General features: G+C 46.9%; 1 protein-coding gene across 3 annotated transcripts; it reads right to left on the bottom strand.

Moving 5' to 3' along the window:
* Positions 1-229: 229 nt before the first annotated feature.
* LOC122616069 (protein FAM135B) lies at positions 230-20,607 on the bottom strand. Of its 3 annotated transcripts, XM_043791338.1 has the most exons (10): positions 20,432-20,607; positions 12,427-12,610; positions 10,989-11,308; positions 7,712-8,018; positions 5,811-5,840; positions 5,369-5,556; positions 2,387-5,309; positions 2,117-2,328; positions 1,808-2,048; positions 230-1,753 (listed from the first exon to the last, which is right to left on the bottom strand). In XM_043791338.1, the coding sequence occupies exons 2-10, from the start codon at positions 12,501-12,503 to the stop codon at positions 1,561-1,563; spliced, it is 4,491 nt and encodes a 1,496-aa protein (XP_043647273.1). In that variant the 5' UTR covers positions 12,504-12,610; positions 20,432-20,607; the 3' UTR covers positions 230-1,560. The 3 variants fall into 3 exon arrangements, with proteins under 3 accessions (XP_043647273.1, XP_043647271.1, XP_043647272.1); XM_043791336.1 differs by lacking the exon at positions 5,811-5,840; XM_043791337.1 differs by lacking the exon at positions 5,811-5,840 and having other exon boundaries at positions 12,427-12,607.
* Between the last annotated feature and the right edge of the window lie 1,236 nt (positions 20,608-21,843).

Raw genomic sequence — 21,843 nt, 5'->3', positions numbered from 1 at the left:
TCGAATGTGACAACTATTTCTAAATGACCAATGACATTATTAGAGCAATGTTGTTTGCTCAAAAGAAAATATTTCTGTTTATATAAGGAACTCCATAAATTACCTGTACACCCACATAAAAATAGAATACTGTTGAGTTATGTTCCACTAAAATTGGATTTTAGCATATTTTATTTGTAAAGAAAAGATTTAAACTGCAACTTAGGGAAATTTGCACAATTAGGTCGAATACATGTAGTAAAATCGTGGTGCCCTAGGAAATATTTTAACACACATTCAATTTTTAGATGCACACAAACATTTTTAAAACCAGTTACACACTTCGTTTTTCGTCATAGCATGTTGATAAAGTAGTAACATTTAGGACGGTTATATACGTAAAAAGAATGCATTTTCTGGAAGGGTCACAAATAGTAGTAGTTCACAACAGCAATTGGAAAAAGCTCAGAAAACACAGAGTTATGGCTTAGACTAGACTATAAATTTGCAAAGTTGTTTGTCCTAACTGCTCTACGCTACGTTACCGATCTTGTTCCCCAATGAAAAGTTTAAATCTGCAAACAAACCTCTACATCGTCCGGTCCTCCACCTAATTGACGATCCATTAATGCACTCAACTACTAACAACTCGACTAGTTCAACGCTACCTCTACTTTATCTCTAGTTCTTCTAAATTTGTTCTCTCTTCTAGCAGTAAAAAGATTTGGAAAAAACCATTTTGTCTCTGTTTGTGTTTTGATTAGTCTTAAAAATTGCTAACACTATTTCGCTACTTTCATCAAAATGCAACCCTGCAACCTTCCTTGCCGTGCTCAACTACTATCGATAGTTTACGTATACTTAACATGATCGTTCTTGTTTTCGTTCACTTCCCATTTGCAATTCAACCGTTTCGAAAAAGTCTCGTGTATAGTTTTGAACTGGAATTTAACACTACTTATGATGTCTTTGGCTTTTGTTTTTGCTTTGTATGCGCTCAACTCTTATAGCTAAACATGTAATTATCATTAACGCGTGTGTTTCAACATTATGCTGACTTTGGTTTTGGTTATAGGTTTTTGATTAAACATTCTTTGGTTTTTGATTTGTTCGTATCTGAGTGTATTCAATTCGCTACAAAAGAGTTGCATTTGTAAAAAATTCAAGTCTAACGATTTGCTTCAATAAATTCCTTGTTCCAATCGCTGATCAATTGGAATTATTTGGCTGATCTGATGAGTATGAGTACCCTGTGTATTTAAAAGTTCCGCGTACAAGACAATGAGTACAGCAAATTAAAAATTAGAAAGTTTTAAAAAGGAAATGTCTACAAATGAGGGAAAAACAAGAAATACCTTACTAATTGGAACTAAACAAAAATGTAAAAAAAGAAACAAAACAAAAGTTTTTTAATTATACAATCATTAAATACTTATAAGAATATAATCTCTATTTTTTAATTTATGAAATTAATTGGTAGTTGAATTTTTCGCCTGTGTTCTGTACTTGGCTAGTTCACTTGGACTCTTCTAAAGACCTTTGCAGAGTCTTAGGCTCCTTAGGACCGGCTTAGTGAGCTGGTTAACTAAAGTACTTCAGTCCTGCGATCAGCATAAACTTCTCAATAAACAACTCTGAGTCCAGGACAGCAATGTGAGCCGCTCGACCGATCAAAGTGTTGGCCGTGTGGGGCAGCGCATGATGGACATCGAAGCGGGCCAAAGTCAGTTCGGGCCTGGCCAAAATCGGAGCTATAATATTGTGCACCATTTCCCTGAAAAGGAGTCTTTATAGTCATGAGGTTTTTAAGCTTCCGTTCCAATCGAACCTGTAAATGGTACCCAACGAGGAGCTATCCCGCATTGCCGCCTTGCAGAGCTCCAATCGAGCCGAGTGCGCTGGGACATAGCGATCCTGGCTAGAACCACAGAGCAGGATGTTCTTGAAATGGTGCAGGGTGCTCCTTTGGCTCAGCCTGTACAGGAAACTGTTCCGCATATCGGTGGTATCTCGCATGCAGAGCTGCAGCAGGGATCCGGACTTCTTCCACTTCTGCATAAACCACATTCCTGCGGAAGGTTTAAAACCGTTGGTTAATTACCATGCGTCTGCTGATAAAGTAGGTTTATAGACTCACCCATGTTCACCAACCCACTCGTGTTGTAGAGCGTTCCCAGGTGGGGTCCGGAGAGCGAGAGGAAGGTGTGCAGGCGCGGGAGCAAGGGCCTCATTTGGGGCCTGGCCAGAGCACTCCGCACAATGATCGTTCCCAGCGAATGTGCCACGAATGAAATGCGAGCGGGATTCAGGGCGCAGCTATCGATATGGTAGAGTATCTCGGTAACCAGCCTGAACGATCCAAGATTTTTAGGAGAGAGAATAAGAGATATAATTGATTTTTGCTCACCGATCAGTCATGGTGTCAAAGTCAGAGAAGGTGTCTCCCTGGTTCCTCTCCGACATGAGGAACTCCAGATTCACACCGGGTAGCCCCAGCTCCAGATAGGTGCGCACCAGTCGCAGGTCCGCCGAGTTGCCATCCAACCCGTGGACGCAGATGACCAGGTGCATTCCGTTGGGCGAGAATGCGCGGTACTCGTCGCTGATGTAGAAGTAGGGCAGTTCGGAGGCCAGCTGCACGTAGTCGGAGTATATGCTGCCCTGGTACTTGATCTGCTTGCGGAACTCCTCGCGGTACTTCTCGAACTCCAGCAGCGAGATGCTGGGAGGAGTCTCCTGCACGGTGGTGGCCACCTGGCCCTTGCGCTTGTGCTTGGAGTTGGTATTGGAACTGTGGCCCTGCTTGGTTGCCCTCACCTGGCCATTGGAGTTCTCCTTGTTCTCATCCTGCTCCTGATCCAGACCATTCTCCAGCCCATTGCCATTGATCGCGTGCGTCTTGCACTGGTGGTTGAGGGAATGATTGGGGAGGTTTTGGGGTCTCTTTAACTCCGCCAAGCTGTGGGATTTGAGCACAGGCTTGTTGCTGAAGATGGCCGGCGTGGAGATGGGACGCAGTGACTCGTAGATGTGGTACACTGGATTATCAATGGCTCCGATGGGTTGGCGTTCCTTCAAGGGTGGCGGCAGATGGCAAGCGACGATCTTGGTCTTTCCCGTTGGGGGCAGTGCAGCAGGTGGCGGAACTGGTGCTATGGGTGCTGCTGGAGCTGGCTCCGGTGGCGGATCCCGGAACTCATCGGGTGGCGGTGGAGCCAGTACCAGCGCCATCTCCTGCTCTTGATCCTGGAACTGCTGGGGAGGCGGCAAGCACACTGCATCCAATGGTTGCATGTCCTTCAGACTTGTGATATCGAAATCCGACTTGGACTTCTCGCAGGCAGTCTTGTGGCGATTCCTCCTCGGCGGTGGCTCCATTTCCTCCACCTCCGTGGACTCCCCGTTGGGCAGGTGTCGCAGTCTATCCAGCTGGTAACGGGAACGCTCTCGCTTGATATTGACCGTCACCGAGGAGATCTTCTTGTGCACCTCAGTCTGCTGGCGAGCGGGAGTCCTGCTCTGACTGGAGGACACTGCCTGCCTTTTCCGGGTCTTGTGGGGATGCTGCTGCTGGAGCTGCTGCTGTTCCAGGACCTTTTGTAGGCGCAATCTCAGCTGCTCGCCGTTCAGGCGGGTCTCCATGGCCATGCCCATTCCCAAGTTGAGCTGGGTGTGTCTCTGCCGATTGGTCATACCCGTACTGGTGATGGTATCCGGACTGGAAATGGCCAGGGAGCTCCTCCGGCTGCTCACCCAGCCACTCTCCTCACTCAGCGATGAGGTAGAGTTGCTCCTCTGCCGCCTCAACTGCGAGTCCGAGTCGAATTCCGGTGGCGGAGCCAAGTTCGGCAGGGATTCACTGAAGCCACTGGTGTTGGGATCACTGCTGGTGGTGTTGTTGTTGCTGGTTCCCTCCAAGCGGAAGGGAACACTGTTCGAGCTCAGCATCTGGAGCTTCTGCATCATGTCGCTCTCCGAGCTGCTGGACTCCTTTCTCAGCTGACCCTGCCTCAACATCTCCTTGATGTCGGAGACCCTCACCCGGGCAATCTCCACGGCTCGAGGTATCTGCGAGGAATTGCTTCTCGGCATGGTGGTGTGCTGACTGGGAGGAGGCGGTGGATAGGAGTTCCTCGGGGGAACCATCGACTTGGGCAGGGAGTTGTAACCGTTGTTGCACTGCTGCTGCTGCTGCTGTGGAGCAGCATGTTGCTGTTGCTTGGGCGGATTCAGCAGCTTGATCTCGTGGAGGTAATCGAACTTTCCATACCGCTGCCGAAACTCACATATGTTCCTCATCAGATCGTCCGCCTGGAGTCGGGGTAGAGTGTGGTTGTTGGTCGTGCTCACTGGGTTTGTGGTTAGTCCCTCGCAGCCATCGAGCTGGTCCAGGGACTTGCTGTGCCGCGCTGGCACACTGGAATCCAGGTCGAGATCCTCCAGCAAACCGGTGACCGAGTGTCTGGACAGATTGTGACGCAGAGTGGGCGGAACGGCGGCTTCCGGAGCTGCTTCCTTGCTGGGTGCAATGGTGAGACTCGCCTGGAGCACTTCCCCGCCCAAAGCGAATCTCGGGGTGATCACGCATTTGGCGTGCGGATGAGCCGGGCCCGAGCCATTGGTCTGCGGGTAATCATAGTCAAAATGGCAGGCCAAACAGTCTTTGATGCCATTTAGGCTGCTGCTTGAGTGGGTTTTGTCCACCTTCTTCTTCTGAGCGCCAACCACCGTGACTGTTTCGTCTAGCTGGGGATCACTGCCCGATCTCCTCCTGGCATAGGTGCTGTTTGGGGTGACATAGCGATCCTCGAAGATCAGCGGCAGGGACGAGGCGTCACCGTCGATGGGGGTGCAATGAACTGGCAGCGGCGGCAGGGATTGCAGGTAGCGACTCCTCCTGGCCAGCTCCGCTATGGCCACGTATCCCTGGCAATGGCCAGGTGCGGGTGACCCATTGGATTGGTCCTGACAACCCGCAGCTGCCGCATGCCGCGGTTGCTCCAGCACAAAGAAGCCCTCGGCAAACCTTCGCACCCGCAGTATGTGGTGTTTCCTGGCCAGTAGGGTGTGCACTGCCGTCGAGGATCTGGAGGCCAGCAGAACCCTTCTCCACCAGAAAATGCTCTCCGCGCACAGTTGGGCTATGTCCGAGTTGGCCCGAATGGCGAAATCCTCCTCCGCCTCGAGTTGCTTGGCCTGGTCCAGCAGAAGTTGCAGGCGTTCTCCCGTGTCATTCTCCCGCAGAGGCGGTGAACCAATCTGGGAGTTTATGCTCGGCGGTAGCACTGTGCTGAACTCGTTCAGAGTGGCCTTCAGTTGCTCAATGGCACCTGTAAGTAGGAGTTCCTGTATAAATATCTTAACTTGGAGTCTAAAGTAGAGTTTTTACCTAGTAGCAAGCAGCAGATCTCCCGATGAATGGCTCTGGACTGGAGCAGCCTGCCGGCAGGACCTCCGCTGCACTTGGTGGTGCCTCCTATCTGGGGCCCGAAGAACACCGCCTCCAAGGGTCCTGGCGAAGTGTTTCCCCTGCAGCTCAGCTTGCCCGCACTCCACGGCTTCGAACTGCGAGGGGCACTAAAAAATAATGAGAAGGCCATAAAGGACCAGAGTTAAATCCTTCGCTTTGGGAACAGCCAGTGCATATCTACCATATAAAATTACACATAAAAGTGGAGGTGTGGCCAGGGACGGACGGACGGAGACGTATACATTAAACAGGCTCTTCTGGCCACAGAAATTACACCAACTACGTGATCCGAGCGGATTGAAGTACGGAATTTACACAGTTACGGAGATCTAGTTGTGATGGAGTTATGATGGGCTCTTACCAGAATTTCATATACGAGAACACGCTTTTCCTGCAACCGCAACCAGTTTTCAGTTTTCAGTGTTGTATTGGTCGGTTGCGATCCGTTTTTGAGTGATATTGGTATGGATTATGTGTTTGGGTTTAATTCGATATCGTTGACGCACAAAAATGAGATAAATGGATCGCAGGTTATAGAAAATGATAAACGGTTGAATTACAACTGCAACTTATTGTCAGCAACAAAGGTTCCCACGTTCGCCACTCAGATTTTATTTCTAGATGTTTTGTTAGTTGTGTATATACATTTAGTTTCGAAACAATAGATCTATTAAATTCTTAAAATAACATTTTTCAATATTCTTCTAGCTATAGAGTGCAAAAAGTGGGCATTCACCTAGTTCAACAAATCAAAATAATGAAATGATAATAAACATCCAAGTTCTAAAATATTTGCCAATTAGTGGAACGCAAGGAAATACAAAAGAAAATTAAAAGAATGAGGATTACAAAATATATTCTAAGTATTAATCCGATCTAAAAGTGATTCGGAATAATCGTAGAAAGTGGTATGTATTACTATTTCTGTTCTGTTAAGCTGAAAATGGCTCATTGTAAAAACACCACGTCTTCGAAAGATTTAATCCTTAAAGTTTATGTTTAAGTTTCGCCGCCGAAAATCCGCTGGTAAGCCAATCCGACTGCGGAGATGATTGGACCTCAGTTGGCCGAGATAATCAGGCAATTTACGGCAGTGCTCACGAGGACGAAAGCTGGAGGATTGGCGGGGATTGGTGGTAATCAGGATGAGTATGGCACATCGGGGCAAAGGCCAAGGTCAACAAGGAATTCCAGAGCCCAATGAGATGATATTTTATTCATACTCGCACGAGTGAGACAGAAGGCACTACGCGGCCTAAGCGAATTTCAAATTCCGTTTCATATTATGTTTGCCAAAGGATTCGTTTCGTGCGAGGACCTCAAACTGCTCCAGCTGCTCCTGGTTGGGGAAGTAGCTGAGGATTTGCACTCGAAAATTGCCGACAACTTTTAGCAATATAAAACAGATTAAGGAATTACTCACAGAAAAGAAGGCAAACTTTGTCAAGGATAATAAGACGGAAATACTGGCGCATGCTGGATGGCAGATGGCGGATGGCGGATCTTGGATGGATACAACTTTTGCCGAATCAAACGGCGTAAAAATTGACTCGGCAGATGCACTTCACCACGCCCCTGGGATGCAGCCACGCCCCTCGGATGCTGCAACTGCCTCTGCATCTTGTTAGCCGCGCAAGCTTCGTGTTGTGTACTTTGCCCAGCAACTTCACCCGGCCAGGAGCCAAAGGACAAAGGACACAATTGCATTGCGAGCGTCATTAAAATTTATGCCTCGACATTTTTTGTACTCTCTCCCTTTTGTGCGAACCGTGGGCAGAAATGGAGGCGCAGCGTCCTGGGGAGCCTGTGTGCAATTTTAATGAGTTGGAAATGATTTGTGCGGGTAACTGGCCGCCAGTTGCCACGCCCCCGTTGCTGATGCAGCAGTCGCCACGCAACAGGACACGATAAAAAAAGGGGGGGACTACCACGCCCACTGACCCGTCCCGTCCCGCCCACGCAGCGGGTTCAATTTACTGTGAAAAATATGACCGTATCAACGGTGACATTAGAGATCATGTTGTCATCCTCACTTTGCATCTCCTGCAACGACTGACACTTGAGCCCCTGACTACACTGTGCGAAATCGTTGGCATGCAATGCTCTGCAATTCGAATTGTTAACTTGAGTGACTACGTAGGTGCATTGCGTAAGCAGCAATTGAATTGATTTATAACTGTTTTAGTTATCTGCAAACCTACCCAGTAATATTATAACTACTACTATTATTTCCCGGTGCACCTCGAGCACACCACTACTCACTTGATGTACGGCTGATGGAGGGCCACGAGGCTGGCGTGGATGCCCACACTGATGGCCGCCAGATGGAAGTAGTCGAACAGCACCGGCAGATGGTAGTGAAGGCCACGTCCCGGATGGAAGTTCAGCTGCAGGTTCCTGGTGGAGGCCAGTGTCAGGGCGGAGCTGGCGGGTCCGGAGAAGCTGCCCATCCCACTGCCGTTTCCATTGCCATTCAGGCTGCTCGACCCGTTCTGCTCCCCGAACCAGAGCTCCAACTGCAGCGAGAACTCGGCCCGTTCAATGGACTCCTTCAGGTGCCGACTGTCAACTGCAAAAATCGAAAAGGCATGAGAGGAGGGAAGGAAAAAAAAGTGAGTATCCGTCTTGAGGTTGAGTGAACTGCAAATCCCCGGGATAAATGCGGCAGAAAATCCTGCATGCAAACATCCTGCATACCCCATTCCCCTCTTCCGCCCCTTCCAAAACCCCATTTCAATTCCGTCTTGGCTTATTTGTTTTTCTATTGATTTTCGTTTAGTTCGAAATAGTTGTGGCTGGGGATAGGTCTGCCACCCACCACCCTTCGTAGAAATGGGTTAATGTCCATGTAGTGGTGCTGCGACAAAGACAAGTCAAAATTCTGCGAAGACCGCAAATCGTTGGCCGGAAACCGAGTGAATCGATGAGTCAGGGAAATGTTGTCCTAGTTGTGTTTGGGAACTCAATCAATTAGGTTTCATTGTCGATGCAGGCAGATGTTTCGGTATTAAATATGCATGGCTTTAATTGTTTTACTATGAGAAGTTTAGGGCAACTCAACTGCAGGCTTCATAAAGGACAAATTTACCAATATGTCTTAGCTTGCATTTAAAATTCTCAACCCATTAGCGCTGGCAAAGTGGATGCGGTTTTCTTTACTGGATGTTCAACAAGTGAGCCGAATCGTATCGAATTGCAGACGCCCACCTTTCTGTGTATATTCATCAATACCAGCGATTATTCCACCTGCCACTCCATAATAACCATCATCCGAGTTTCCGCTCCACCCCCAAAAAGAGACCATCTAACCTACAGCTACCCACGTCGTTGCGAGCTGAAAATGTTAATCAAATTCAATTTGCTCCACATGTCGATGGAGGTTTATGGGTTTGTGGGGCTCCCACTTGGGATGCCAGCAGCCTGCCCCTCCGTGGGGCCATAAAATTCATTTGTTTTCATAAAATAGGGATTTACTTATGGCGGAAGGCAATAAAAAGAACGGAGAGCAGCAAGATCTCTTTGGCTTGTTGAGATTTTTGCTGGGTCCTCCGCCACATCACTCATCCGCCATGTGGTCCGTGGTGACAATTGCTTTTGGCTGGAATAACTTAAATGCTGAGGGTTTCACAAGGGTCTCCTCGCCGCCGCTCGACACAGTTTATTTTATTGTCTGCGGTGCAGTAACCCACTGTACGAACTATACGAAAGATAAATTGCACAGTTAGGAGGAGCGGAAAAGCGGAAAGGCGGGAAACCGGAAAGGGGGGAAAGTGGAAAGCCCAACAATCACACACATGCGAGAGGCATCCACAACAGACTGCGAGCTGTCAACTGAAAAGTAACTTTTGTTTGCGGCTCTTTCTAGATTCCCCGCACTTTGCCCGGCAAACTTGTCCAAATGAATTAATCACTTTGCTCGGCAGCCAAGTGGATGATGTTTCTATTGTTGTCGAAGGCTGCGATGGCGGGCGGAAAATAAAAGGCAACAGCTACCAGCCACCAGCTACAAGGATACGGATAAGGATAAGGATCCTGGCGTAGCAAAATCGAGGCGCTTAGGCGTCCATCAAGTGCTCATCGCCATGCTGGCACTTCAACACCTTGAAATCTCTGGCGCTCTTTTATTTCCTCACACAATACCCATAAATATGCGAATGAAAATATCTCTTTATATTTTTATCCAACATTTCCATTCGTTGCCGCCGCGTGTGTACATATTTTCATGGGCTTTTCCGCATTTTCCGCCAGCTTCTCACTCTCCGCAACATGTTGAAATTTACTTTCGATTTGCCCATTTTTCTCTTATGTTTTTGCCCCGTTAAGTTTTTATGCGGCTTTTATTGGGCTTTATGGTGCGGTTACCAAGTACACAAGTATTTTTTAAATTGGTTATTTTATAAGCGCGCACTTAAGCGTACACAATGTGCGCATAATATATAATATAATATTTAATATTGTTTGTGCTCTTCAAATGAAATGTATCAGAAATGTGCCTGAAACTTGCTTTAGAAATGCCATATTCTTTGCTGTTTGTATAGGTCACCTTCAAGTCCATCATCCACTTCTTGTAATGCATAACTAAATTGTTTACTTTAGATTTCTTAAGCTGGGCCGTCTGTCTTTCGTTCGGCGTCTTGTTTTTCTTTTATTAATGTAAACTGGGTCATGGTGTGGGCCAAGTTTTCACTCTGCTGCTGGCCGAGAATTTGCTAAAAGGAGTTCCCAACTTTCCGTAATTGCATTGCAGCCAGGGCAGCAAAAATCCTTTTAGCTGCAGTCAGCAATAAATGCAATTAGGTGGAACGAAAGCAAGTTTCCCAGCTGAAGTTTGTGTCCTGCCATACGTCTTCGGCATCTGTCCCGTGTGGTCAGATGCATTCCGCTCCCGAATCACTCCCGATCCCCAGGGCTCCGAACTTTTTTCGGCCAAGAGCAGAACTTTGGTCCGTTCTCTGACAATTTGATTTATATTTCCAATCGAACAATAAACTCATTTCGGCTCCGAAAGTTTCGCTGTCCGCTGACTGGCTGGTCGAGTGATTTGGTGTCTGGTTACCCGCGCTGGGGTTTTTCCCCGGATTCCCATCAAAGTGCCACCAATGCGGCAACGGGGAATTCCCGGCATTCTTGCCACTCGCCAAAGTGCACATTTCTAGCCCATGCTGCTTGGCGATTTTGTGACATTGCCTTAATTTAATTTGGCATCTTTAGCAGTCTAATAAATTCTGTGCATTATGATCTCCTCTTCTTGTGATGGAATATAATTAATTGAGTTAAATTAGAATGTTGGCCGTCACTCTTTCGGTGGAATGAAGCAACTCTGCAATGCCAACAACGCGGAAGAACGCGATGCCTTTTCGCATTCTTGGCAAGAGGCACTCGAAAGTGCAATTTATGCGGCAGCCTACTTGGCCAATGGCCACACTCGTAAAAAACACCGTTTATTTGCCTTCAGGGGTTAAGAACCTTTTGAAAAAACACACGAATACTAGCTGCCCAATGATGATGGTATGATCATGATTTTTCTGAGTGCACTCACCAAGCAAGTGGCTGCGAAAGTGGATGATGTCGCGCAGCGGAACCTCCTCGTTGCGGTAGAGTATCTGGAAGATGCGCGAGGCGCCGCTGCCGTTGATAACGGAGGCCGACGAGCAGCTGCCCCCCGGCGACGACTCGTGTAGGCGTGGCACTTCCCCCGGCGACAGCTCGCCCCGCTCGCTATCGCTGCTGCCGTGGTCGGTGCTGGCCCCGTTGGCGTGTCCGTTCTGTTTTCCGGGTCCACTGGCTTCCGGAATGCTCGTCTCCACCTGCACTGGCAGGCGGGGGGAGACACGCAGGCCGCAGCGCACCTGGTAGAGTCTGTGGACGAAGGGGGAAGGTGGGGGGATTAATTAAATTCGTTTTTACAGTAGGGAACAGTTGTGAGCCATAATAACTTTCGATTTTAGGGGGTTCTTTGATATGATTTTCTATAAGTTGTAGCGCTAAAACAAGAGCAATTTCCTTTACTTAATCTATACCCTGTATACTTCAACTTTGAGCTATCGAATGTCTGCAATTATCCACTTGCTGTCGAAATACTTCAAGAGGAGGAACCCTCGATTCCCAGCAGATTTGCCGGCCAGTGACACTGCGGTCTTCAACAGCTCCATTTGCAGTGACAAGCGAACAATGGGAAATCGGAGGAAAACAGACACAAACATCAGCCATCAGCCCAAACAAATGCTCTATTTTTCTTTCATTTTCACTGGCACACGTTTCTTTCTTTTTTTTACTTTTTTCCCCTTTTGTGTATTTCGAAAACACGAGCCGTTGGCCGGCGTTCGTTTTCTTCAAGAGCAGCAGCAACAAATTGAAATCCCATAAACACTTGGCTGACAATTAGTGAGTGCTACGGTCACTATATGTACATACGTGTATGTACACATGTCTGCATGCCCCTTTTTTTACCGACTCTTGATTGGTTGGGCAGTCTTTATTTGCTTATTGCACTGCATTTCACTTGGTTTGCCCAGCACTTCAAAGGTCTGTGTTACGTGCTCAGCAACTGGGGGAAAAATTAGCAATTTTATTTGAAATATTTTGTGCCAATAGAGGGGGAAACGAGTGTAATATTCGCATTTGGCCCGGATTTCTTAAATGTTTGCGTACAAGTAATCACGAAGTGCAAATCATCGTTGGCAATCTGCACAATCTGCACACAAAGGCACTAATTGCAGGAAGCCAATTTGGAAGCGTTTATTGATTTTAGATTTTTAGTTGACGATGACAAATGTAGATTTTGCAAAACTTTAAATGGAAAAGTTGGAGCCTAGAGCTCTAGGTTTGACTAACGCATTTTCCCGCTAATCCATCAATTTTCACGGCGTTTTCAGAAAACTTTCGTGGTATGTATACTTTATTACTTTCAACGCCTTGGATTAGTACATCGCTGAGTTTGAGTGCTTTTCAAAAGTAAGTTCAAAGGACAGACTCACCCGCGCTGAAACAAATCCACATTGAAGAACTTGTGCAGCTCCACGACGAACTCGATGGTGGCCTGTAGGTCGCCCATGGTGGCCCGATTCCTTGACCGCCCCAAGGGGATTCCCCGATGCCGCGATGCCCCTCCTCGTGGTCACGTGGTCTCAAGTTGTCAGCAAGTTCATTGGCTCCTCGCTGCTGGAAGGAAAGAGATAAGTTTTTACTTTTTTTTATGGTTTTTACTTATGATTTTTGGCTCCCACTGCAGCGCCCACGGAAAATCGGAAATCGGAAAATGCAACCACGACGTTGCCAAGTTCGCTTGCCGTGCTCTCAATACATTTATTGGCAACTATTGACAGCTTGGCCAATTGATTGCTCCGTAATTGTGCGAGGAAACCGTGCCAAGTGGGCGGTTTTCGCCCTGCGCTTTATTGCTTTCTATCGCGGGTGTGGATACAGAGAAAAAAATACCCGAATTGGATATTATTCCTTTAAAAATGGGTCAGCATAGCAATGCACATCGAGAAGTGCCCTAATCCTATAAAATGTACTTAGAATTCTTTGAAGTAAATCATGTTATTCCTTTATAAATGGGTCAGCATAGCAATGCACATCGAGCAGTACCCTAATCCTATACATTTTACTTATAATTCTTTGAAGTAAATCATGTTTTTAAGCCGTTTAAAGACGTTCAGAACCTTTTTCATGAAAGCTTGATTTTCATCTGTACTAACTTCCAATTTAAGCTCGTGTTGAGCATTAAACGGCCTTAGTTCGATGGCACAATGGCGTTTGGTGTAAGCCATAAGGTGAAAGTGGGTGGACTGTCATTCTCATGAATTTTCCCTTTGTGTAGCTGGGTGTGTGTGCTGTGTGGGTGTGTGTGTGCCTGCGTGTGTTTGTGTGCTCTGAGGTTAGCGGGTCAGCCACAACAACACGAACGAGAAGAAGAACAACAACAGCGCAGTGGGCCAGAACGGGGAAGCCCCGCCACGATGTCAGTCGAATGGGGCCAAAAGCGAAAGGAAGACAGCAACAACGACGACAACTTTTAATCGCCCGAACAACAAAAGCTCCTTTCCTCTCGCTCGCGGCGGGAAACGAGAGGGAAAGTGGGAAAGGTGGGGAAATGTGGGGGAAAGCGGGAAAGTCAGTCAGTCGCCTGCGACAACCGCGCCTACAATAACATTAACGTGCTGCAGTTAATGCCACCCCACCGCTTTTCCGCCCACTTTTGGGTGACCTCGCTTGTTGACACAATGGAAGCACAGCAAGAAGACCTGCTTCTGCTTTTGCTGTGCTCTGCTCAGCTTTTCCTACTGCTCTGCTGATGAAAGAGTTCTGTGCTCCGTGTGGACTTTTAAGGATGGCCTGGTAAGGAGAACATGTCTGTTTCCCCCCTCCCCCGAAAAACATCTCCCTGCGCCGACTGTCTGTTGTTTGCCTCATTGTCAATGTGGGTTAACCTAAGTGAGCCAAGAGGTGGGTGGCATGGGTGAAAGAAGAATTACACTACGACACACAGCATTATGAGCAACCTTCCCATCTTGATTACCAAATGGGTAGTAATTTACATATCCATCTGCAATTTGGAATCAAAATATAAAGCCAAAGTAGTTAATCTATATACATTTTTTAGGGCAGTCCTGCTAGTTATTCTGCTTCAAGTTCGCCCTCTAGTTTCCCAAGCTCTTCGCTTTACCAAGTAGATAACAGATAAGATAGAAGCAGACTTATAGTTTCCGCCCGCACTGTTCGCTGGCTGCAGCTTGGTGAGTGAAAGTGATGATGCCATTTGTTGGCAAAGTCCTTAGAACTCCGCCCCTGGAGTCCTTGGGGCCCAGTCATCAGCCACCAGCCATCAGTCGCGTTTTATCCCGTGATGTATGGGCAAATGTTGTCGCTACATTTCGACTTAGTTTGTCATTAAGTGAGCCCAATTCCCCGCCCAATTCCCTTTTCGCTTGACAAATATTTGTGTTCATGAATTTGAAATGCTCTACGAAGCTTTGGCTCTGGGAAATTAAAAGCAAATTTGCTTGCTAGTTTTCGCTCACACAAACATGGTGCCTCCACTTCCGAATATTACGTATACGCCGCGCTGTCTGAGCGAATTGAACAAAAAATCCAAAAGAAAACTAGGTCAACGCAAAAGTTCACGCAAAAAACGAATTGTGAATAAAGTGCACAATGCGTCCTCAGAAGTACGAAATTTTTGGCATGGCACAAAATGCGAAGCGGAAACTTTTAAAAGCTCAACGAAAAACACATTTGCGCAATGGATGGAGTGGAAAGTGGGATTTCCGTGGATTAACAATGGCAAAGCCGAACTTTAATGAGCATTTTTTGGCCAACTAAGGAGACCACAAAGACGGAATGCATTTATCAAGTTTATAATTGAAAACTGGAAACTGTCATAAAACTGCATTAAGAGCCGAAAGAACAAAGTTTCCGAATCAAAGGCGGTGTGCAAATTTGCCAACTATAGAAATAAACAAAATGAGCTGTGAACTATTCCATTTTGGGGGTTGAGACCACCAAGAGTACGCCATAAAAATAAAGCTACAAAAGCCACTTGAGTCACTTATCGAAACAAAAGGCGGGCAAGCAAACAAGGCGCCAAAACACAAGCATACGCGCAGCACTTCCGATCGCTTAACCTACAGTCCCACACACTGATAAAAAAAAAGCAAGAGGTAAGGTTTTCACATCTCAGAAATGAGTAGTAGCTCGATAAAATACCACCACTTAAATTTTTGCCAGTGCAGCCGAGGCAAAGCCGTCGATGACAACGGCCACATAAACGGGCGAAATCAAATCGTTCGTGCTTATCATCGTAATGATTATCCCTAATGTCCCGGATAGGACGAAGAAAAAAGGACTTCCGCGCGAAGGAAATGAGAAAGGAGATGGCCGCATCTCCCAGAGCCACCAACCCACTTTGGGCCAACTTCGGCTGTGTCCTGCATCATCGTCGACTGGCCAAAGTCCAAATGGCAGGAAGACAGGAAAAGTAGGGATAGGGAGTAGTGAGTAGGGAGAACAGAGGACTAAGGGCCGTCAATGGCAGACAAACGAGGGTTGGTCGCCTTCCTTCCCTCCCAGATGAAGATAAGTTGGTGACCCCGACACGTCCTCTTTTTTACGTCCTCCCTTCTCTTCAATTCCTTCGAACCACCACTTATTTTGATAAATACTACGGCAAAGTGTGTATGCATAAAACATGGCGTGTGAATGTGTTAATGTCTAAGGTCGTCGTGGCCTGTTGATGAATGGAAAACAGAAGCTTTCATGTTCATATTTCAATTTAATGCCACTGGCCGGTAACATTTCCTTTTCGAGCCCCCCTTTATTTTGGGCAGCGTTCAAGGCCATAAACTCAATTAATTTGCTCTTCACGTCTGGCATTATGATTGTGAAAAATTAATTAAAACATTTCGTACAGCTTTAAGCTGCTCGGATCAAAAAGATGGCGTTGCCCAGCGACCAAAGGTCCTTGAAAAATTAATAGCTTCCTTCCAGCGACTCAGTTTCGTTCATTAACGATTTATGTTGCCTACTTGCCAGCGCCAACCTGCGAAACTTCAACATCAAGCAAATTGTGTTTATCTAACTTCCCGACTGCAACTCCATGTTTATTGCATGTAATTTGAAACTCTGAAGCGAACATTTTTTGTGATTGTTATCTCGGTTGCCACGAAACACAGCAGCCCGGGAAAAGCCCTTTAACTTGGTTGTCCGGCAACTTTTGGCTACCTATGTATGTACAATGTACATCCCAGTCCCATGACAACTTCTTTTGCCGCCAGACTGAGCCGGAAATAGGCAATTCCATATCAGACAATTTCGACGGCCGATTTGTTTGCCTGGGCGGCGGCTTCCACATCCCAGAAACATGTGTTTTTCCATTAAATTATTCATCAACTCGGAAAGTTAAGCTCGTTCCCCCCCTATCCCCAATCTGCCCAGGAATCTCGTAAAAAATGCCCTCGAGTGCCGACTTCGTCGCCGCCCATGAGCATGAAAATTATTTTCCCTGGCCTCCAAACTCTTTTCCCGTCTATTGTGCACAATGGGGCAGGGTAAATGGCGTTGCGCAAGGTACGGACTAGTAGTTACCCTGGTAACTTGCAATCTATTAGGTTTTTCGCTTCAATCTTGGAATGATGTTGGCATCAGGTGATGCTAAAGAATTCGCGTACATGCCGCATACATATACTACTTAAATCATACTAAACTGCTGAAGAATTCGCTTTTGATTGAAGCTGTTTCGCCTTTATTAGAACCCGTATACCCCTACCATGCACAGGGTAGGCATAAGAAATTGCCAACAGTTGCAGCTGACGGCAGCTACAAAAGGGCAGGTGGCCAAGGGGCGGAGGGGGGCGAGGTATCTTGGCCAAGTGCATCGCGTGCCGGGGAAAAAGCCAGGGGCGATCGGGCGGGCCACTTGCACACGTTCACGTGTCGAGGCCCAAATGGGTTTGCGCCAAGTTGGCGGAGGGGATTGGGTGCGGGGTGGGGTGGGGCGGAGGACAATAAAGGGCTAGCCGAACAACTCAAGTGCGCAGCCAACAATAACAAAGGAACCAGACCTCAAGCCCATGAAAGTTAGGAAATATGTACCTGGGAAACTGGGAAGCAGTGAAACTGGGCTTGAGGCGAGTGAAAAGCAAGTGCACGGAGTGGTCAGCATTTATACGGGCCTCTCACAACTCACAACTCACAGTCTCGCATTACACGTGGCCACGTTGCAGTGGAAAATGGGCGGAAAGCGATTGAAACGTGTGGCGGGGAAAATCTTGTGGCGCATCAAATGGAATTGAAGTGAAAGAGGCACGAAGCAATGAAAGATTGCGCAGGGGCTCAAAGGAGCTTTGCGAAATGAAATGGAAGTGGCAAATGGAAAAGGAAATGAGAAAGATCAAGAAAATGCAGAGGATCCGGGAAAGATGCTTAACTTAAAGATGTCTAGGTAGGTTCAAAAAATTAATATATTTTTTATTCTTAAACAGAAGATTCTGGCATATATGAAATTCAATACCCAGCTTCATTAAAATGAATTAAAAGAGCAAATACATTGTAGCACTGGGAAATAAAGTACGGAAGTTAGAAATTTCAGAATCTAGCGCAGCATAATTAGAATCTCTCTAGCCAGGAATAACTAAGTGAAATAATTTATTTATCAAGCCACGAATTCCACTTGCAACCGGTGGGCTACAACATAATTTGCTCAACTTTCTGCAGCATTTCCGAGCATACATGATGCACGGCGTCTGCCCCGCCCACCGGATGACTTAATTATATGCACCGAGCACCCACATCCACATCCACATCCACGTCCACATCCGCCGACTCTCCTTCATGAAGGACCCTTCCCACTTGGTTGGCTCCAACAAAGCTCAACGAGTTGAGCATTGTGTAGAGCGAGCAGAGCACCTGAAGGACCTGCGGGGTCTGGACTCCCTAATGAAAATAGCAACTTGAATTGGCAGCAGACCGAATCCCAGCTGGGCAGGAGCAGAAGCAGGAGCAGGAGCTGGAGCAGGAGCGGTGGCAGGCGGATCCGGATGCGGATCCTCCACGGGTTGGGGTGTGGAAAAATTGAATTGAGCCTTTTTATGCGACCCGACTGGCGGTGGACGGGGATCCTGGAGACGGAACAGGATATTTCATTACATTTAAGCATGCATGGCTGAATAGGAGGATTCGGAACGGGTTTTGGGGGTGGCTCGGGTACTCGGAAGGGGTAACGCCCACGTGGAAAAATGGCAACATTGTTGAAATGTGCAAATATTGGCTCAAGTGACGGCAATAAAAGAGTCAACCCCGGCAAGTCGCATGTCCTCCAGCACCTGAGGGTTATCCTTTTCATTTGGTACCTGGTATGCGCAGGATACTGGGCATATATGTAGAAATGATTTATCATAAAGTATAGAGGAAATGGAACGTGCTTGCAACAAGGGGTGTCACCTAGTCTTATCTATAGATTGCTTCCATTCCCCGAGGCATTACCCATCACATCACCTGGCATTTCATCAATTGATGTCCCTTTAGTGTTTTCCCAACTTTAACCCCAAAAGCTCACGATTGTCGACAGCAATTTCAATTTCCCCATGATTGACACAGCCCGAGGTCCGCCCCCTTTTTGCATAATTGCATAGCTGGCCGGCCAATATGCGAGTATTCCAATGTGCACATAAATATATGCGGCTCATATATGTTTTCCAGAGCACAGCCATGTCATAGATCTCGCCAGGAGGAGGCCCTTACCCCTGTGCGTCTCCCACAGCCTCATGTGTCTACTGCGGTTTGGGTTTGGGTTTGGTTCGCTTCGGTTCAGTTCAGTTCAGTTCAGTTGGGTTGAGTTCAGTTGAGTTGAGTTGCGCTATGTTGTGCGGGGTGTTTTTGCGTTATGCGGCAGTTAACTGTGTCGTGACATGTGGCAAGCATAAAAGAACCGTAAAATGTCATGTTTGTCGGCGGCCAAAACATGACGTGAAGTGGTCGAGATGGAGCGGCATACTGGAAAGCACTGGCAGTACGCTGACATGTGACTCACGCAATCGGCAAGAGGTTGGTCTCCTGGTTCTATGGGGTTTTACTGGGTTCTACTGGATGGGTTCTACGAATTCGGGGCTGCTGGTGCTCAAATAGGTGGTCGTGTCAACACATGGCCAAATTACAGTAGGCACGCGGCAAGGAAACCGGAGAGCCGCAGGAAACTTCGTCGGCGGTAAGGAGTTTTTAATGGAGTCGCAACGCGAGTCGAGTTGAGTTAGTCATGCGAAGGCGGTTGTGCTTCCTAATAAATCGATTTTTATTCGGTTCTGAATGCTTATATAGAACAATTGGGAGAAGCTTTATATACAAGTCTGGTAATCCAACTTGCGTTTGGCTTTACCAAACTCAAGCCATATATAAGGGTACCTCAAAGTGAGCAGCTATCCAATAAATAGGATAGCATAGACACCAAGATAATTCCTTAGCACCTCCTTAACTTAGGTATCACACAATCCATATTAACCATCAAGATGGATTTAAATTTTGTAGCACAGTGTTGGGCGCAGTTGTCGCCCTCGTTGAGGGTCCCTATTTTGTCCTTTACGTTGACCATTAAATTTGCGAGCAAATGTCCTGTCCCGTCCTGTTCCGAACCATCCGAAATTCGTTTTAATTAAATGCATCATAAATTCTCGCACATTTCGGGCTGTCACTGAAAAAAGATTCCCTCGAATCGCACTTGTCACTCGGTTTTGAACACTTTTCCATGCCATTCCGAATCCGAATTCACTTTTCTCCCTGGGCCTGTTTGGCTTTTCTTTTTTATTATTTGTCGGCGGGGGTTTTTGCCCTACAAAATCGGCGTTGCCGATTTTTTGTCGCTCATTTTTGTGTGGCCATGAAAAGCGGAAATTTATTTATATATTTTTGCGTTTGCTCTGCGGGGCTTTGCGTATGAAATGTTTTTGCAATTTAAAAATAATTAACCCAGCGAAAAGTTGTTTGCTCTATGAATGGCGTGCAAATGCAGGAATATAATGCGTTGTGGGCCGCGATAAAAATATCAAGTAACTTTCGGGCAATTAGTAGTTCAAAAACGAAACTTATTTGGGCTTCGATAAAAAGTTTGCTGTCCTTTTGGGGACTCTCGGGTTTCGGGTTCCGCCCGGAGTAAAAATATCCCCCAAGCTGGATGGGAATTTAAAAAGTGGCGTCCCTTCTGCCAGCCCTAAATTTAGGTGCAGCAGAGTGGGGCCATTGAATTAATTAGGCTGCGACAACGAGGAGCACTTTAAGCGGGGGCGGTCAAGTGGTGGGAGTGGCAGAAACACCCCAACCCACCACACCCCACTCCCCTCTGGGGCAGGCATTTGCCCCAATTTTACTTTCTGCGATGCGAGGCGATGCTATCAGGACACACACTTGGGCTTCTGGGTTACAGGGAGCCAGCCGAAGAGACACTCGGTCGCTCTCTTCTATTTTCTAGCCATCCCGATGTCATAATTTACGCACTTCTTCAGCGGATTCCGGCTTACTGGCACACTTCCATTTCCACGCTTTCCTTCTGTTCCGGCTAATGAAATTAGAGTGCACAAGCCGAAAAATAAACCGAAAAATGAACCGAAAAGTGAACCGCAGAAACCGTAGAAACCGCAGCAACCGAGCGTTACACCGAGCGCAACTATTTGTGGTATTTTCTTTTTCGGCGTGCTCGACAATTTCCACCGCCAAACGCACGTCCGCACCGGGAAAATGTCTACAGCGAACTGAACGGAGACGGAGACACTGCGCCGGAAAATGAGAGCCCGAGAACTGGGAATCGGAATCGAGCATTGAGAGTCCACTGCTGAGAACGCACCACGGAATGCGTCGTCGGTTGAAGTGCTCCTCGTGCTCTTGGCCGAGTTTTCAGCAGATACGACTTGGTTCAGATAGATTCGAATATTCTTCAGTCAACTGCAAGAGAAAAGGTGAAGAGCATGGTCTTCTCTGGGCAGGAATGGAAATTGCTGATTGATGGGTATTTAAATGTTCTGGCTATGACGGGTGATAAGTGATTGATTAATTGGCCATAATGATGTGGCATCAGTTTTCTAGTGAAATTGAAAGCGCTAATTCCTCGAAAGGGCGGTTTTTGAGGCTGGTCACAAAGTAATTTTGTTAGCGCTGCTTAATTTGTTTTAATTTAATAATATATGTACAAAATTTATATAATATAATATAAATAATATCTAAATCCAAATAACCATTTAAATATCATACCTTCAAAATAATTATTTATATAAATCGAATCCTAAAAGGAATTCTTTCACATCATAATCACCATTTCTCCATAAAGAAGCATTGCATTGCCTTTAGATTGAAATTTAAAAGTCCTGGCAGCACCAGCTGATTTCTCCTTTCGTATGCTCTCTTTCAGGCGCTCCTGCGCATGTCCTCTCTTATCCTGGCTCTTGGCGAAGCGAAGGCATCCTGTGTGTTCCCCTGGGTGCTGTTTTTTGTGACTAGCCCTTGCCGGCGGCGAGGATGAGTAGAGAGATGCGGAGGGGAGTCCTGGTAAACAGCTGGACACGAGGACACTTTGGCGGGACAGGACGAGAGGAGGGCTATCCACTGAGATAAAAGGACAATAGGACAATGGGAGGAACGCCAAGTCGCGAATCGCTTGCAACAATGTTCGCGAAAAGCTCTTCTCTCCTCACTGGAGCAGAACAAAGTCAATCAAGGATGGAAATCTCGAGGCTGACGAGTCCTCTCGGCTTTCCTCTCCAGCTGATTATTCCATCGGCAGTAGTTTTGTTTAGTTGCCACACAGACAGGTGGCTGCATTCCCCAGGAGAAAAATTCAGGCAAAAAGAGAGCGCAGAACTTCGGGTACATCTGCTGACAGGCACTTTCAGTTTTATTTGCGCGCATTATGGCGA

Source organism: Drosophila teissieri, chromosome 3L, assembly GCF_016746235.2.
Source record: "Drosophila teissieri strain GT53w chromosome 3L, Prin_Dtei_1.1, whole genome shotgun sequence".
NCBI lineage: Eukaryota > Metazoa > Arthropoda > Insecta > Diptera > Drosophilidae > Drosophila > Drosophila teissieri.
This window is presented reverse-complemented; position numbering and strand designations above follow the sequence as displayed.

What these genes read in the sequence shown, in the direction of transcription:
- LOC122616069 (XM_043791338.1), bottom strand. Translation starts at nt 12,503, where the DNA reads ATGGGCGACCTACAGGCCACCATCGAGTTCGTCGTGGAGCTGCACAAG. An exon ending in GTGGATTTGTTTCAGCGCGG is followed by an intron (nt 11,309 to 12,426) that starts GTGAGTCTGTCC and finishes CTTCGTCCACAG; the next exon opens with ACTCTACCAGGTGCGCTGCG. An exon ending in CTTTCGCAGCCACTTGCTTG is followed by an intron (nt 8,019 to 10,988) that starts GTGAGTGCACTC and finishes CGATTTTTGCAG; the next exon opens with TTGACAGTCGGCACCTGAAG.